The sequence below is a fragment of the Bos mutus genome, chromosome 24, assembly GCF_027580195.1.
Source record: "Bos mutus isolate GX-2022 chromosome 24, NWIPB_WYAK_1.1, whole genome shotgun sequence".
Lineage (NCBI taxonomy): Eukaryota > Metazoa > Chordata > Mammalia > Artiodactyla > Bovidae > Bos > Bos mutus.
In genome coordinates, this window is record NC_091640.1 from 23,610,787 (window position 1) to 23,627,322 (window position 16,536).

The 16,536-nt window shown below is 38.9% G+C and overlaps 1 protein-coding gene across 1 annotated transcript in view; it reads right to left on the bottom strand.

Moving 5' to 3' along the window:
* ASXL3 (ASXL transcriptional regulator 3) overlaps nucleotides 1–16,536 on the bottom strand; it is a 196,229-nt gene that overhangs the window by 86,447 nt on the left and 93,246 nt on the right. Inside the window, exons 6-7 of the mRNA XM_070361800.1 lie at nucleotides 5,341–5,458; nucleotides 4,268–4,387 (exon numbers count right to left, since the gene is read on the bottom strand). Of these exons, the coding sequence (XP_070217901.1) occupies nucleotides 4,268–4,387; nucleotides 5,341–5,458 (238 nt within the window). The remainder of the gene's footprint in view (nucleotides 1–4,267; nucleotides 4,388–5,340; nucleotides 5,459–16,536) is intronic.

A 16,536-nucleotide genomic window follows, 5' to 3' on the forward strand; every position in this document is an offset into this window, starting at 1 on the left:
CTTAGTGACTAAACCACCACCAAGATAATGATAAAGGACATTAAAACAACTGATTAGGCAAAAAAAACCCATATACTTCAAACTCCATTTTCAGTCAGAACCTACCTTACATCTCACTGATGTGGTTTTTCCACCTAGTTGTTTGGTGGTCTAATACCATACTGATTTTCAAGCCCTGAGATAATAAAAAGGGGCCTTGTAGATACTGTTAGTTTGTTTTTGTGCATGTCAGATTAGAATTTTCTACCATGCATGATTCAGAAATGGGAGAGGGACCAGCAAGGTTTCGGTTGTTTTTTAATATAACATCATCGGAGTTTTTTAATAATAACATCATCGGATCTTTAGATCCATTTTCTTTTTCAACTGCACTCACTCAGAGTAACCCACGTCACCATGTCAGCCAGAGAGCTACTCGGAGAAATAGCCTTGTAATTTTTATACAAAACCCTGGCAAAGAACAAATAAGATAAAACAGAAAAGAAAAAAGAAAAAAAACTATGTGAAAAGTAATGGGTTCCCAAGCTGAGTGCTATCAATATTTCTCATAAGAATTTCAAGATCACTATCAGAACTGGAACAGCTGAGGGATACGGAAGCTTTATTATTATTACTACTATAATACTGTCAATGCTGCTGCCATTACCACCGCCACCACCATTGTGTGCTCCTAACCCTCCCCAGAAAGCTGGCCTGTGAAGGAACCGGAGGAGGGCTGTACTGGGGTCTGTCCTTTACTGCAGGGTCCTCGGGGAAACACTGGGATTCACCGTGTCCTGGGCTACATATATTTAGATTCCAAGATCCTGTTGAAACCTATTACCTTGGACAGGGTGCCTATTCCACTACTGGACAAATTAAGTAATTGCCAAAGACCAACAGGAAGCATTCAGGGACAACTAGGAGTATTTTATGTCCTGTAAGGATAAACTGACAATGAGGATCAAACTCTAGACTTAACAGTCTGAAGTCTAATTTGGACTGGATTTAATTTCAGAATTATCAGCTGAAGGCAGAATAGACTTACAGCATTTATTTTCATTCAGAATGATTTCAACAGGCTAGGACTATGTAGTTATCTCTCCATAGAGAAGACAAAGAGGGTTAAAGCTACATTTCTAAAATTGTGTGAATTAGATGTCTCACTGGTGGGAGAGGCAGATGACTGTATCTCGCTGGCTAAGGAGTGTTGGGTGGGCTCATCTGGTTTTGCATTCACCCTGTGTCGGTTCAACAAAGAAAGACCTTCCCGAAGAAGCACAGGGTCATTCTTATTCAACTACAAGTAACTACCCTACTATGCAGAAAACTACAGGATGCCTCACTCATCAAGACAAATATACTTGCCATCCTGTTACTTATAAATAACTCGCTGAAAACGTATTCAACACCTACTAAATGAGACAGACATAATGGGTGCGGAAAGTACTACCAAGATAGATGGGAAAGTCACTGCTTCTAAGGAAGTAACAACTTCATGGCAAAGAGTGGGAAGCAAAATGTACATATATATATGACATATATATATATATAAGTAATAAAACCATCCTGATTCTAAAATGTTGCACAGCACACAGAATCTTTTACTCTGTAAGATCCCTAAGGTCACGGAACATCAGAAACATCACTTCCTACAAGAGACGTGGGATACTATCTGGAGATGGTTACATTTAAGGCCGTTTTACTTTCTTTTGACATGTTTTCACTTATCATTCTATAGTGCTGGGCATACACGGGAGGCTTAATCAGTACTACCGACTTCACCTGCACAAAAGAAGCCACTGTATTCAGCTGGCTGCTGGGTTAGTCAGTCAGTCACAGTTCCTTCCTAGTAATAAACTTCAGGTAACTTTTGACAGATTTTTACATTAATTGATTTATTTTAAATCCCACCTTCTTCCTCTGTCTGATTTTACAGGATCAGCCAGAAAATCTGTTAGTTGCTAGCTCTCCTTGTGTATGTAACTAGGGTTCCTACATTTTAACGCCCATGGCAGGCTCATCACATCATGGACGCTATGCTGCTCTTCATTGGTGCCCACAGGTCTAGGCAGACTAGACATTCAGAACATATCCCCAAATAACAGTTTAGATTTTGGGAGCCAGCCAGTCCCAGCTTAGATCTTTAGCCATGTCATTTATGGACAACCTCCTTCACCCTCTGGCCCTCAGTTTATTCGGGTGCAAAATAAAAATCATTTTATTGTATATAATTGAAGTAAATGAGATAACATGGCAAAGTATCTAGTCGTTGTTTAGTAGCTAAGTCATGTCCAACTCTTCTGTGGCCCCATGGAATGTAGCCTCCCAGGCCCCTCTGTTCATGGGATTTTTCCAGGCAAGGATACTGGAGTGGGTTGCCATTTCCTTCTCCAGAGCATCTTCCCCACACAGGGATCGAACCCGGGTCTCCTGCATTGGCAGGCGAATTCTCTAACACTGAGCCACCAGGGAAGCCCCACAGAACCTAGACCACTGCATTAAATACAGGGAGTGGGTAAGATTTTACCCTTCCATTCCTTCCTTAAAGTAGCTTCATTATTTCTAGTACTCTGTAGTCTAATAAAAAGCAGGTTAAAAAGAACTTAGTGGTCTCTCTCCTTTATCACCTTTTAAATTTGCTAGCAAACAAGCCAAAATACCTTTACTGCTTTTTGTTAATGCGTAAGACGTTTAGTGGCATGCAGGATTCCTAGGTTATGACAATTAAAACAAAAGATCCTGACTGAAGACCCAAACATCTGACAGGATCATGAAAAGAGTACAAGCCTTGCTTACCTCCCAGCCCTGAAGGCATCTAAGTAAAGGAATGAAGAGGTCCCCGTGCCTTGAATTTTCTTAAACTCATGATATAGTGTTGACTTTCCTGAGGTTGGTAGCACACAGATTTAACAGATGGTCACTGACTTTTTAATTACTTAAGGTATCATAACGATGTTTTGGGTGGCTTTTCTTTTTAGTATATTCTTTACATATCACTCTCCCATTACACTTTTCAACTTCAGAAGCTACTTAAAATACTTTAGAAAACTCAAAAATTAGGGGGAAAATGTCAATATATATTCGGAGAAGGCAATGGCAACCCACTCAATATATATGTAGGTATGGCTATACACTAACTTACACATTTGGGGCCAGACAATAACTATAAAATGATTTAGCCTTGGAAACAATGAAAAAGATAATTATGCTATATTTAAAAAACTTAAAGCAAAAATAAATTCTGTTTTCCCAAAGATCTCTGATATAAGGCTATCTAAACCCTATTATAAAGACTTTACTGAAAATATGCTCCAGAATTTAACAAAATCTTGGTATACAGTTGGCAATCAATAAACCTTTACTCAATCAATAAATACATGGGTTAAAATCTTGCTTGAATTTTACAAACAGATAAACTCTGCAAATAAGAATTACCCTAAGTTGCCAAGAAAGTAAGTGGCAGAACCAGTAATAAAGTTCAGGTCAATAAATTTGTACTTTCTACCAACCATTTACAAAATGTTACAATGATCATTACCCTTACTCAGAGATAAAATAACTGAGAGAAATGAAGCCATTAGGTCCAGGCATCCAGTAAGGCAGGTTTGGTCTAGAATGTTAATGTTCCACCTAGGATATATTTATTTTCCTCTTTTTCAATTTTCATATTCCTTTTCCCCCTAATGCTGCTATTGATTTCCTGATGAAAAGTTATCAGGAAGGAAGTCTTCAGAAGAAAACCTGGGGCTGACTTGCAGAACCCAATATCTGGGTCTCCCACACTTCTCAGCAATTGTACACTGTTTTTCAGACAAGCACTATTGAATATTTCAAGGAGCATAAGATGAAAAGCAAGGCAGAGTAGTTTTACTGCAGCATATTCCGACAGTGTACTCTTTAGTTCAGTGAACGCTTTATAAAAGTTGCATTTCCCCCCTCCCCCCAGGACAGTGTATTCCAATAAAGTGAAACCAAGTAGCAGGAACAAAACACGGCACATTGGACTGAATCATGACTTGGCAGATAATTACTTGAATGCGTATATCATTTTAAATCCCTTATCGTTAGCCTCTGCTCCGTCCAGCGATATCATTCACAAATTTAGCAACATGCTTAAAATCATTCCACTGTAATATGTTGCCTTATTTAGCACCTTCTTTGGTTTAGATAAATTGGGAAGATTTAAAATTTTCCTTGTTTAACTATTAGAAGAAAGTTCCTATTATTCATTCAACAAGATTTAAATCTCTAAAATGAGAAATGTTATAGTCAATCGAACACTCACCTAAACCAGACTTTTTTAATCGCTTTAAGTGCTGACTTGTTTGTTTTCCAGTGGGAGATTTTTGCCCATGTTTCATTTCTTTATCTGAACTGTCTGCTTCACCATTTTTAGATTCAGATCCTAAAAGAGGAAATAGTTATTATGTCATTATGTTCCTCTTGCTGTCCTTGAAAAGAAAAATCTCAAATTGTTTTACCAACCATAGATACAATCTCCTTTTCTAAGAGTTAATACACTGCCTTTGGCCACAATCTGATTCCTCTACTGGATATAAAGAGAAAAGTCCAATAAATCAATCAAACAGAACAAAAAGCAAGAACAGATGGCCTAATAGTGGAGTCAAAAACACATTCACTGATCTGATAGCTTTTAAAAGAAACACTCAGATCTTTTGTGAAAATATATGAATACACTTCAACAATACTCTGCCACTTGGAGACGATGCAAGGCCAAGAGAGAAAGATGAAGGATGAAGAGGGAGAGATCATGCCTTTATGAATGACTTTACGTTGAAGCAGGAAGAGAAAACGCAAACATCAATCTGTAATAAATAGAATGGTCCATAGCCGAAAAAGTGACAGAAGGTAAATTAAAAGAAAAGGTCAGGGCTGCACTGAGGTGAGAAGAATGCTGCCAGAACACAAAAACTAATAAACGATTCCTAGACTTTGCAGCAGAGGATGGCAAAACAAATTCACACCCACAGAAGAACGGCTTTTGATGGCATTACACATCAGCATGTGGTCCAGCATTCGAGTTCAGCATTCACACAAAAGCCAAAGCAAGAGAAACCCAGCTAGCAGTACCGCACGTTTCCTTACATCTACTGACATTAGCAAACGAAGTCCTGTGATGATGAGCAAGACGTGCTTTTGCTTTTTTTTAAGCACAAAATGCCCGGTTAGGTTTGAATCACGGAAAGAGTTAAAGGCATTAAAAAAAAAAAAAAATTAAATGAAACCTCAAGTGGAAATAGTATTCAGTTTCAGAGAAAATTCATGACATCTCTCTCTCAGTGAGGAACTCTCCTCCAGGGAGTAACTGGCCAAGCATAGAATATTTTAGCTCTTTACCTGAAGGCGAATCCGACTGCTCATCAGACACCTTTAATGGTGTCAGAACCACACGAGGGACAGTCTTGTTTACCATCATTGAGACTCCATTTCTTCTCTTCTGCTGCTGCCTCAAAGCCTACAAAAACATCATAACAAAATAGAACAGAAACATATAATCAAAATGATTTCTCATAACTGAATTAAATGATCCACTTGTCTGTCATTAGATAGAACCTCTCAGACTTAAATTCCACAGAGTCACTCATTTGTCAAGACTCTTCAGCGTCAGCTTCCTGTCATTTTTCCCTCAAAAGCATAAAATCGGGCTTTGGCAGAGGGTAGAAACCTGAGACCACTTTCGGGAGAATTCTGAAAACCAAACAGCATGTGGAGGTTTGTGGTACCCGAGCGGTGGCTTGAGAGCCCATGGAATTGGAAACCATGACTCCCAAAGAAAAGAAATGTAAAATAAATGTTTCGCAACCAGGATAAAAATATATGTGTCTGCACTTCTCTTGCAGGTGCGTCCTCTCCAGTGGGCTGCTCAGTCAATCAAGTTAACACCGAGTGTCATCAGTATGTACAGCAGGTAAAGACTACAGTATTGATGCACTCACTCAGCCGTGGGGAGCGCTGCACAAAATCACTGAACATGGCAGGAATCATTTATTTCTGTGAAGGGAATCAGTCCTAATCTTGGAAACCTTGCAGCACTTGGCTCCTGTCTGCTTGACTTTGGGCATTAACCTTCAGAACACGAACATGATGGCGTTCTGGCAAATCCAGTGGCGGGGGGGTGAGGGGAGATTGATACGAGAATAAATTGCTCCAAATGGGAGTGCTTTGTGTTTCATAAATGAATCAGCCCTGGTGATGATAATGTAATAAAAAGACATTGAAAAGTTTTGAAATACAGCTTATCTAGCTGATCGTTTTATGCAGAAAATTACCCGTAATAAAAAGGGGCTTAAGCATACACAATTGAAGAGACATTAAATTCACAGTTCCAGGAATGCTAAAACTCCTCAAAAGGGTAAAAGGCTGACCACAGACAGTCTCCAACCTTTTTATTCCTGGTTTCTGTGTAATTTCTACCAATTTTATAACATCTCAGTTACTTGATTAATGTTCTTTGACCAATAATTGTCACCGTCTCCTGAAATGCTGTATTGACACTATAGCCCCCTGCTGACAGAAACAACACTATTTTATGTGCAAAGTGTTTTACCTGAATATCCAACTTGTTGACTGTAAAATTTAGAAATCAAATAATTACAGGTGTGTAAAACTAAATATCACTTAAATGAGATGAGATGAGAGTTAAAACCAGATGGGGAAGTGAATAGCTTAGGAAATCTCTTATAAATGATACTGTTGCTAATAATAATAGGGGACATTTTCTCTTCAATTCTTACATTTAAATGAGTTTATAAAGTACCAGCCACTTGGGGAGGGGGATGTGGGGGGGACAGGAGATACAAAGATGATAAAGATGCCATCCTCCTCATGATTTCATGTGCTATATAAAATATTTACAACATTTACTCTTTCATTAAGGTGTGTACACAATTGCATACATTTCTCTAGCCCTGCAATAAGAACTCCAAGCACTTTATAGACATTAACCTACAATCCAACATAAAACAATATAAGGCAAGGCAGTACCTTAAGTTACAATTAAGCCCACCTTTGCCCACTATATAAGACAAGACTTCCCAAAACAATTAAAACCTATATAAAGAGTGATCATTTTTTAGGAGTCTACATAGATTTCAAATTCTTCCTTTGGCAATCCTAATAGGTATTTTAAAAATATTCATTTAATGGCACGGTGGGGTGGTGTATTTTGGAAAATTTTGAAGTGATGATGAAAAGAAAAAAGAGATGATACAATCAGAGGCTTAGAAGCCAGAAGCACAAAGTCAAAGGTGACACATCTTTTTATAATGTTTGTGGTAAATAATTATTAAAATAATAAAAACGCTGTCCTCAAGTCTTACAGCTAAAACTCTATTATAGAAAAATTAGCAGTTGGACAGAAATAAATCAAGATATCAATAATATGAAAAGAAAAACCCATGGCTATTTTGAATTTTAAATAGTCAAGCTGGAGCCAAGGTAGATATAAGGAATGTTAGTCAATATTAAGCCCATTTCAATGGTCTCAATGATTTTTTCTGAATATATATTTCCTACTCAGAAGTTTGAATATTATTCCTTGGTACAGCATGTTCTAAAATACTGAAATGCAACACTACGTGCTTGTAGGTGATGAAAGCTTTGTCGACTTTCTTTCTTTTTTTGCTTGTACTGTGTGGCTATGCAGAATCTTCTTGTTCGCTGTCTACCAGGGGTACAACCCACACCCCATGCAGTAGAAGCATGGAGTCCTAACCACTGCATGTCAGGGAAGTCCCAATATGCCTACCATGGAAGTGACTTTTGCTCTTTAGTTCTTCTATGTCTTTGCTAGTCTTGTTAGTAAGTGATGATGGGAAAACTGGACAGCTGCATTTAAAAAATGAAATTAGAACACTCCCTAATACCATACACAAAAATAAACTCAAATGGATTAAAGACCTAAACCTAAGGTCAGATACTATAAAACTGAGGAAAATATAGGGAGAACTGTCTCACAAAAATTGCAGCAAGATCTTTTTTGACCTACCTCCTAGATTAATGAAAATAAAAACAAAAATAAACAAATGGGACCTAATTAAACTTAAAAGCTTTTGTGCACCAAAGGAAACCATAGAAAAAATGAAACGACAACCCTCAGGATGGGAGAAAATATTTGCAAACGAAGTAACTGACAAAAGATTAATCTCCAAAATACAGAAACAGCTTATGTAGTTCAATATCAAAAAACCAAACAACCCAATGAAAAAAATGGGCTGAAGTCCTAAATAGACACTTTTCCAGAGAAGACATTCAGATGGCCAATAGGTGTATGAACAGTTGTTCCACATCACTAATTATTAGAGAAATGCAAATCAAAACTACAGTGAGGTATTATCTCACATCAGTTAGAATAGCCATCATCAAAAAATCAACAAACAGTAAATGCTGGAAAGGATGTGAAGAAAAGAGAACCCTTTCACACTGTTGGTGGGAATGTAAGGTGGTACAGCCACTGCGGAGAACAGTATGGAGGTTCCTCAAAAATCTAAAAACAGAACTACAGTAGGATCCAAAGATCCCACTCCTGGGTATATCCCTGACGAAAACCATAATTCGAAAGATACATGCACCCTAATGTCCACTGCAGCACTGTTTACAATAGCCAGGACGTGCAAGCAGCAAATGTCAACCAGCAGAGGAATGGATAAAGAAGGTGTGGTACACACACACAATGGAATATTGTGTGCATGCTCAGTCACTTAATCATGTTTGACTCTTTGCAACCCCATAGACTATAGCCTGTCAGGCTCCTCTGTCCATGAAGTTTTCCAGGCAAGAATACTGGAGGGGGTTGCCATTTCCCACTCGAGGGGATTTTCCCAACCCAGAGATGGAACCTGCGTCTCCTGCATTAGCAGACAGATTCTTTACTACCTGGGAAGCCCAAAATGGACTATTACCCAGTCATAAAAGTGAACAAAATAGTGCCATTTGCAGAGACATGGATAAACCTGGACTCTGTCATATAAAGTCAGAAAGAGAAAACAAACAAACATTGTATGATACAGTTTATCTATGGAATCTAGGGAAAATGACACAGATGAACTTATTTGCAAAGCAGAAATAGAGACACAGATGTAGAGAACAAACTTACGGATACCAAGGGGAGAAAGAGGGGTGGGATGAATTGGGAGTTTGGGATTGACATATGTATACTACAGATCAGATCAGATCAGTCGCTCAGTCATGTCCGACTCTTTGCGACCCCATGAATTGCAGCAGGCCAGGCCTCCCTGTCCATCACCACACTATTGATACTATGTATTAAAATAGATATTTAATGAGGACCTACTGCATAGCACAAGGAACTCTACTCATTGTTCTGTGGTACCTAAATGGATAGGAAACGGGATATATGTATACATGTAACTGATTTTCTTTGCTGTATAGCAGAAACATAACACCATAAAGCAATGATACTCCAATAAAAATCAATTTAAAAAAACACTGTTCTAAGTGTATTAAACATATACACTTTGTTTGCCTTACCTCTGAAAAACAAGCATTATTTTCTATTCCAACTAACATTTCTAGGGTCAAATAAGCAAAAACTGGGAAGCCTTTGTTTACTATGATGCTAGTATCTAGCAGCTGAACTCAGGAGTATCGGGATTCAGCTATCAGAGAGGGCATTTTGATTACGTTTACTAGATCCATAGCCATTTTAGAGTGAGTCATTTTAGGATACCCTGAAGATTCCAATTCATTTTCTAGAAAACAAGACTTATTTGGCTGTGGACTCTGGGGATACCCTCCAAGCGGATCAGAATATGGATAGAGGAGGAAAAAACAATGCTGACTTAACTGAGGTGTCTGGGATAGTTCGGGGTGACTCGCAACAGCAGAACTCCAGAGTTTGTTATGTGCATGAGGTGGGCAGTAAAGTGGTTCGGAGTCCCCCACGGCAGGGTATACATTCTGCAAATACAGAAGCTGGCTGCTCAAGGTTTGTCTGGTTTGGTTATATAACTATATTTCTGCAACTACGTGCACATCAGCCACTCGCCACACATGCTGCATGTCTCCTGACGTTTCTCTGAAACACATGCAATGCTTCCTGGACCATGCTGGCTAGGGCAAGACGAGGACAAGGGGTAGGCTGGGGACTGCAGCAGCGCACACCCACTGCAAGGGGAGTAACCGCTCAAGAGAAGAAACACAACTGGGCTTTTTGGTGAGGTTTCCTGTTTTAAACAATGTGCCTGACAAAACAAAGAGGATTCTGAGCCAAATTCAGCCAGGAGGCACCACTTTTTGATACCTACTAGACATCATTCCCAGTTTCTCAACCTCCCCAAATAAATGAGTCTGACCCACTGCCTGAGAATTATTCGAATCCCCCTCCTCTACTGGGCTGACTTACAGCAGAACAGGGGCTGCAGAGCTGTCTTAATGCCTGTGAGGTATGAGGCTGTAGAGTCAGAGAAAGACTCAACTCATGAGCTGAGTAATGCTGGGCAAATTACTTGGGTAAATGCCCCTGCAAAACAGAGACAACAGTGTTGGTAAGATATCTTAAATAGGAACACCACAGAGCTATGGTTTAATAGGCTTTGGGGGGATGGTTGATGGCCACCTGGCTTCCTCTCAGTGAGTCCTCTGTGACTATGTCTAGCACCCCCTTCACAACAGGATACTCGTGTACCCCATTATCCTTAACTTTATCCATTTATCCTTAACATCATCCATTATCCTTTTAGCTTCAGCTAAAATTCCAAGAGAACAAGAAAACTGCCTATTTTACACTAGAAATACAATAGAAGAGAAATGAAATTTACTTTGTAATTGTCTAAGCTTGGGTATCCCAACCTGGAAATATACATCCATGTAATAGATCAAGAAAATATGATTAGGAAGGCCACTTTCAATGGTCATGGAAGATTTGCTCTGCACAAGGATACCCTGAGAAGGGAGATTATCTATTGTTGTGACAACATGAGGATAGGATGGCTATTTCTATTCCACACCATAGGTTTTAGATAGCAAGTGGTGGCCCTGTTGATCAATCTATAACATGGTTTTAATTTGTCATTGATATTATACAATAAGTCTTACTTACTATACAATAAGTCTAGATTCATTTAAGAGGAAGATGTCAATGAGGTGCCTCCAACTACTCAACCCTTAAGTATATGTTGGAATGCTAATGGAATTACTTCATTGAACAACTTTAAATCTTAATTTCAAGTCTAGAAAGAAGCAATACTGAAACTAAATTAAAAAGCAGATAGCACATGTAAATACAGTCCACTATAAAAGCTGCCCATACATGGAATGTCCTCATGTCCAAACTACACAGAGTACATTGCATTTGCCAAGTTTAATACTTCCAGGTATCATTCAATATGAAAGAAACTTACAGGCTTACACTTGGAAATAGACTTACTTATTAAAGGAAACCAACATAACAGAGCTAAACCAGTCTAGGAAAGTAAAGATCATATCACACATCAATTACAATTTTGGCTTTAAGTGAAAAGAAAGAAATCAAAAGATGCTGAGTGAGCATGCTTTCCTCTAGAGATGTATTACAATATTCTCTCGTAAAAAGAGACAGAAAATCTTTAGATAAACATTTTATTTTAAAAGAAAAAAGCTTGGGAAAACTCTAAAAATATGGAACAATTCTCATTTCCACCTCACTGAAAAATAAAGTAAAATCTAAAGTCAGCGGCTTTTATGTTAACTTGGGATTTACATAAAGAAGTAATACCTTCTTTGTTTTCATGAGAAAGAAGAGCAACAGTGTAATTTAAGAATGCACTGGATGTGGCAAACCCTCCACTGAAAAATCTGAAAATAGCACAGGCTGCGAATGCTGAAATAATGAGAAATACACACATATGAAACAGCTGGCTGTGTCAGGCACCACCAACGTGCATTGTTGCTTGTACGCTAAATGTCAACACCCACGTTCAGAAACGCTATCGGGCAACACAACCTTTGGAATTTCACAGTATTGGTCAAACATATAAAGCGGAAGCAAAATACAAGGAATATGTCTGCTTTGTGATACAAAGGGGGAAAAGGATCTGCAACTTTATGAATAAATTCTACCATCCTAAATAAATAATGAAGAGAGTCAAAGAAACCAATGGGAACAAGACAGAAAGGTTCTGCTGTCCATCATGTTACCTCCCATCGTAACATATCTCATCCTTTTTTAATCTTGTCTTTGACTCTGCTGTTTAGAAACTTCCAAAATTTAATCTTCCTTAATTATGCTTCCTTGAAATTCAAAATATAATCATTTCACACTTTTTAGGATCATTACAGCTAAAATATCAAGGCAGAAAGAAGACAGGGAACAAGGTAATCATCAGCAATCTGCTATTCTCCAGAGGCTTCTGATTATTATTTTGAAGATGTTATTCAGAAAAATAACTACTGAAATAACAACATATTATTCATGCAATTAAACTCCACATATGATATGAACTAATGTTCTGATGATTAGAAAGTTAAAGGGACCCAAATATCAGGAGCAATGAAAATACCCTACATCAACAGACAAGGGGCATTCTAGCTTTCACAATGTCCAGCCTATAATTACACTGCAACCAAGAGCAGTGCACAGTTAAGTACCCACTCACTGCAGCAACATGCTTTGGGTGGGGGTGGGGGCTTCAGAGCCGGGGAATTTTATCTGGCTTGTTTGGCATGAGGTTTGTTTTAGAAGAAGCAATTAAAAATTTTTTTTAATTTATTTTTGACTGTGCTGGGTGTCTTCATTGCTGTGTGGGCTTTCCTCTAGATGCAGTGGCTTCCCTCATTGCTGAGGACAAGTTTTACAGCTCGGGCTTCAGAAGTTGCGGCACGTGCACTCTAGAGCACAGGCTCAGTAGCTGTGGTGCATGGGCTTCATTATTCTGTGGCATGTGGGATCTTCTAGGACCAGAGATCGAACCCATCTCTCCTGTATTGGCAGGTGGATTTTTACCACTGAGCCACAAGGGAAGCCTGAGGTTTGTTTTAAATTATTTTTCTTCACTATGTGCTGTGCTGTGCATAGTTGCTCAGTCATGTCTGACTCTTTGCAACCCCCATGGATTGTAGCATGCCAGGCTACTCTGTCCATGGGGATTCTCCTGGCAAGAATACTGGAGTGGGCTGCCATGCCCTCCTCCAGGAGACCTTTCCAACCCAGGAACTGAACCCGGGTCTCCTAAGTATCAGGCAGATTCTTCACCAGCTGAGCTACCAGGGAAGCCATTTCTTCACTATACTTACGTGTAAAAAGCTGCTGCATATATATGGAATTTAGAAAGATGGTAACAATAACCCGGTGTACGAGACAGCAAGAGACACTGATGTATAGAACAGTCTTATGGACTCTGTGGGAGAGGGAGAGGGTGGGAAGATTTGGGAGAATGACATTGAAACATGTAAAATATCATGTAAGAAACGAGTTGCCAGTCCAGGTTCGATGCATGATACTGGATGCTTGGGGCTAGTGCACCGGGATGACCCAGAGGGATGGTAGGGGGGGGAGGGGAGGGAGGAGGGTTCAGGATGGGGAACACATGTATACCTGTGGCAGATTCATTTTGATATTTGGCAAAACTAATACAATTATGTAAAGTTTAAAAATAAAATAAAATAAATAAATAAAACCACTGATAAAAAAAAATAAAATAAAATAAAATGCCTGAGGCAAAAAAAAAAAAAGCTGCTGGTGCTGCTGCTGCTGCTAAGTCACTTCAGAATGTCCGACTCTTTGTGACCCCATGGACTGCAGCCTACCAGGCTCCTCTGTCCATGGGATTTTCCAGGCAAGAGTGTGTAAAAAGCTACTGGATTTTTTCTCCCACCTTCTTTTTCTAAGAATCTACACTGTGCAATATAGAGCTGAAATACAAAAGCCCTACTGACTCAAAATATACTAGTAAAATGGTAAAAGCTACTATATTTAAGTATCTACCTTTAATATGTGCTGATATTGAACACAAGCAGTCTTTTTTAGGAAGTAATATTCTTTTTTTGAAAAAATTCTTATTTTGGCTGCGCTGTGTGGCACTCGGGATCTTAGTTCTTGAACCAGGAACTGAATCCATGCCTCCTGCATTGGGAGGTGAAGTCTTAACCACTGGACTGTCAGAGAAGCCCAGAAATAATATTCTTAATGACTATGCTTTCCTTACATTATACAAATACTCGGGAATGCAGGTTTCCTTGGATAATGTCAAAAATCCATGTATCCTACTACACTGCTGCTGTTGTTTTTAGTTGCTAAGTTGTGTCTGACTCTTTTGCGACCCCATGGACTGTAGTCCACCAGGCTCCTCTGTCCATGGGATTCTCCAGGCAATGATACTGGAGTGGGTTCCCATGCTCTTCTCCAGGGGATCTTCCTGACCCAGGGATTGAACCCACATCTCCTGTACTGCAGAAATTCTTTACCACTGAGGCACCTAGGAAGCATATGCTAAAAGGAACTAATAGTTGAGAGGGCAGAATCTGAAAATATGATTCTGGGTTCAAATGTCATCTTCAAGATTTACTCACTGGACAGTCCTGGGTAAGTTTTCTAGTTCCTCTGGGCTGCAGCTTCCTCATTTGAAACATATTTTAAAGGATTACTTTAAAAGATTTGTGTGAGGATTAAATGGCATAGTGCCTGCTAAATGCAGAGCATAAAAATAAATGACAAGCTAATGTAATTATTATTAGGGTTATTCGGCTGGCCCCAGGTTCTTAAGATTATGATTCATGCTGTAAGATTATGTTTTATGTGTATACACAAAACATGTTCACAACCACAGAACACATATAACAGTATATACACTTTCAAAGAATTCTACATGGTCATGACCATTCAACTATCAAAAAGAAAGCTGCAAATCTGCTGAGGCTGCTGCAATTCAAAATGCCGCATGTTCAGTCAATGTTTGAAACGCTGCCTTAAAAAACTCAGCAATTACAAGGAATCTGGCAATATTCTACAAGAACAGCTTTTCTTCTAATTGTATTTCCAATACGAATTTGATTATTAATCAAACATTAGCATATCTGCTATATATTGTGCCACACTGTCCGGGAGACTAACTTGTTACCTGATTATAAAACAGTACGTTTTAAGACGTTAATAAATAGCTCTCTCAGGACATTAAGATGCTTACAGGGCTGGCTCCTTAAAACAAGGTTTAGATGCTAATCAAGCAAGTGGTACTTCCCATGGACATGTGATCTACAAAAAACAAAACAAACAAACAAAAACTACCCAGGGACTCAAAACTGTGTCATGTTTTAGTAATTGTAAAAAAAAAAAAAAAAAAAAACACAAATGTTCAAAGGATATGAAACCAACGTGAAGAAAGTTAAAAATAATGTGACATGACAATAAAGAGATGTGAATGAATAGCTTTGCATTCATATGGAGGATGAATTCACAGTGGACACAGCTTCTAAATCATTGTTCTTCAGAAGCATGAGTTTCGTTTATGTTTGCATCTACGTTTCTTAAACGCTCAGGTCAGCAGTCTCCCGTTTTGTATCTTTTGTTCCATCCTGGTTGGTATTTTAGTACCTACATCCAGTTTCCCACTTGAATCAGCCTTTTCCCAGGCTTCCCTACCATCATCCCTACTTTATTTCATCATGGAAACAGGGATCGCCACACTGAATTTAATTCTGTTCTCTGGCATCGAAAACATTTCACAAGAGCAAGGACACAAATAGCGAGCTCAGTATTTGACCTCTGTAGGATGAAACACTGTTTCTACCTTAAATATAATACCAGTGAATAGAAATACTGTGATTTCAGTAGCTAAGAAGGAATTAAAAAGTAACAGAATTCAGTATAAAAATGTTGTTTCTTTCTTAAAGTTTCCTAGTTTGAAACAGAGCAGTCGGTGGAGACATTCTAACTTCAAGAGATTGGATGTGAATATTAAGTAGCTTTATGTGTTGGGGAGACTTTAAAAATGTTTTTAACTTTATTTAAAAACATGGCTTCTTTTTCCTTCTTATAAATCTATCATTTAGAATGACACCTCTATTACTAGAGTCCCTTGGACTGCAAGGAGATCCAACCAGTCCATTCTGAAGGAGATCAGCCCTGGGATTTCTTTGGAAGGAATGATGCTAAAGCTAAAACTCCAGTACTTTGGCCACCTCATGGGAAGAGCTGACTCATTGGAAAAGACTCTGATGCTGGGAGGGATTGGGGGCAAGAGGAGAAGGGGATGACAGAGGGTGAGATGGCTGGATGGCATCATTGACTCTATGGACGTGAGTCTCAGTGAACTCTGGGAATTGGTGATGGACAGGGAGGCCTGGCGTGCTGCGATTCATGGGGTCGCAAAGAGTCGGACACGACTGAGCAACTGATCTGATCTGATCTATTATATTACTAGACTTGGTAAGGGTCAGCAAGGGGTGAGGTGGAGGTGGCTGTCACAAAATGATGAAAATAAAAAATCAGGAAAGCAGTTAAACAAGGGCAAACCATGAATTTAGGGCTAAATATGTGAGCTCTGCATTTACTGACATTATTATAATCATGTTCCCCTCTGACCACAGCATCTCTTTCTT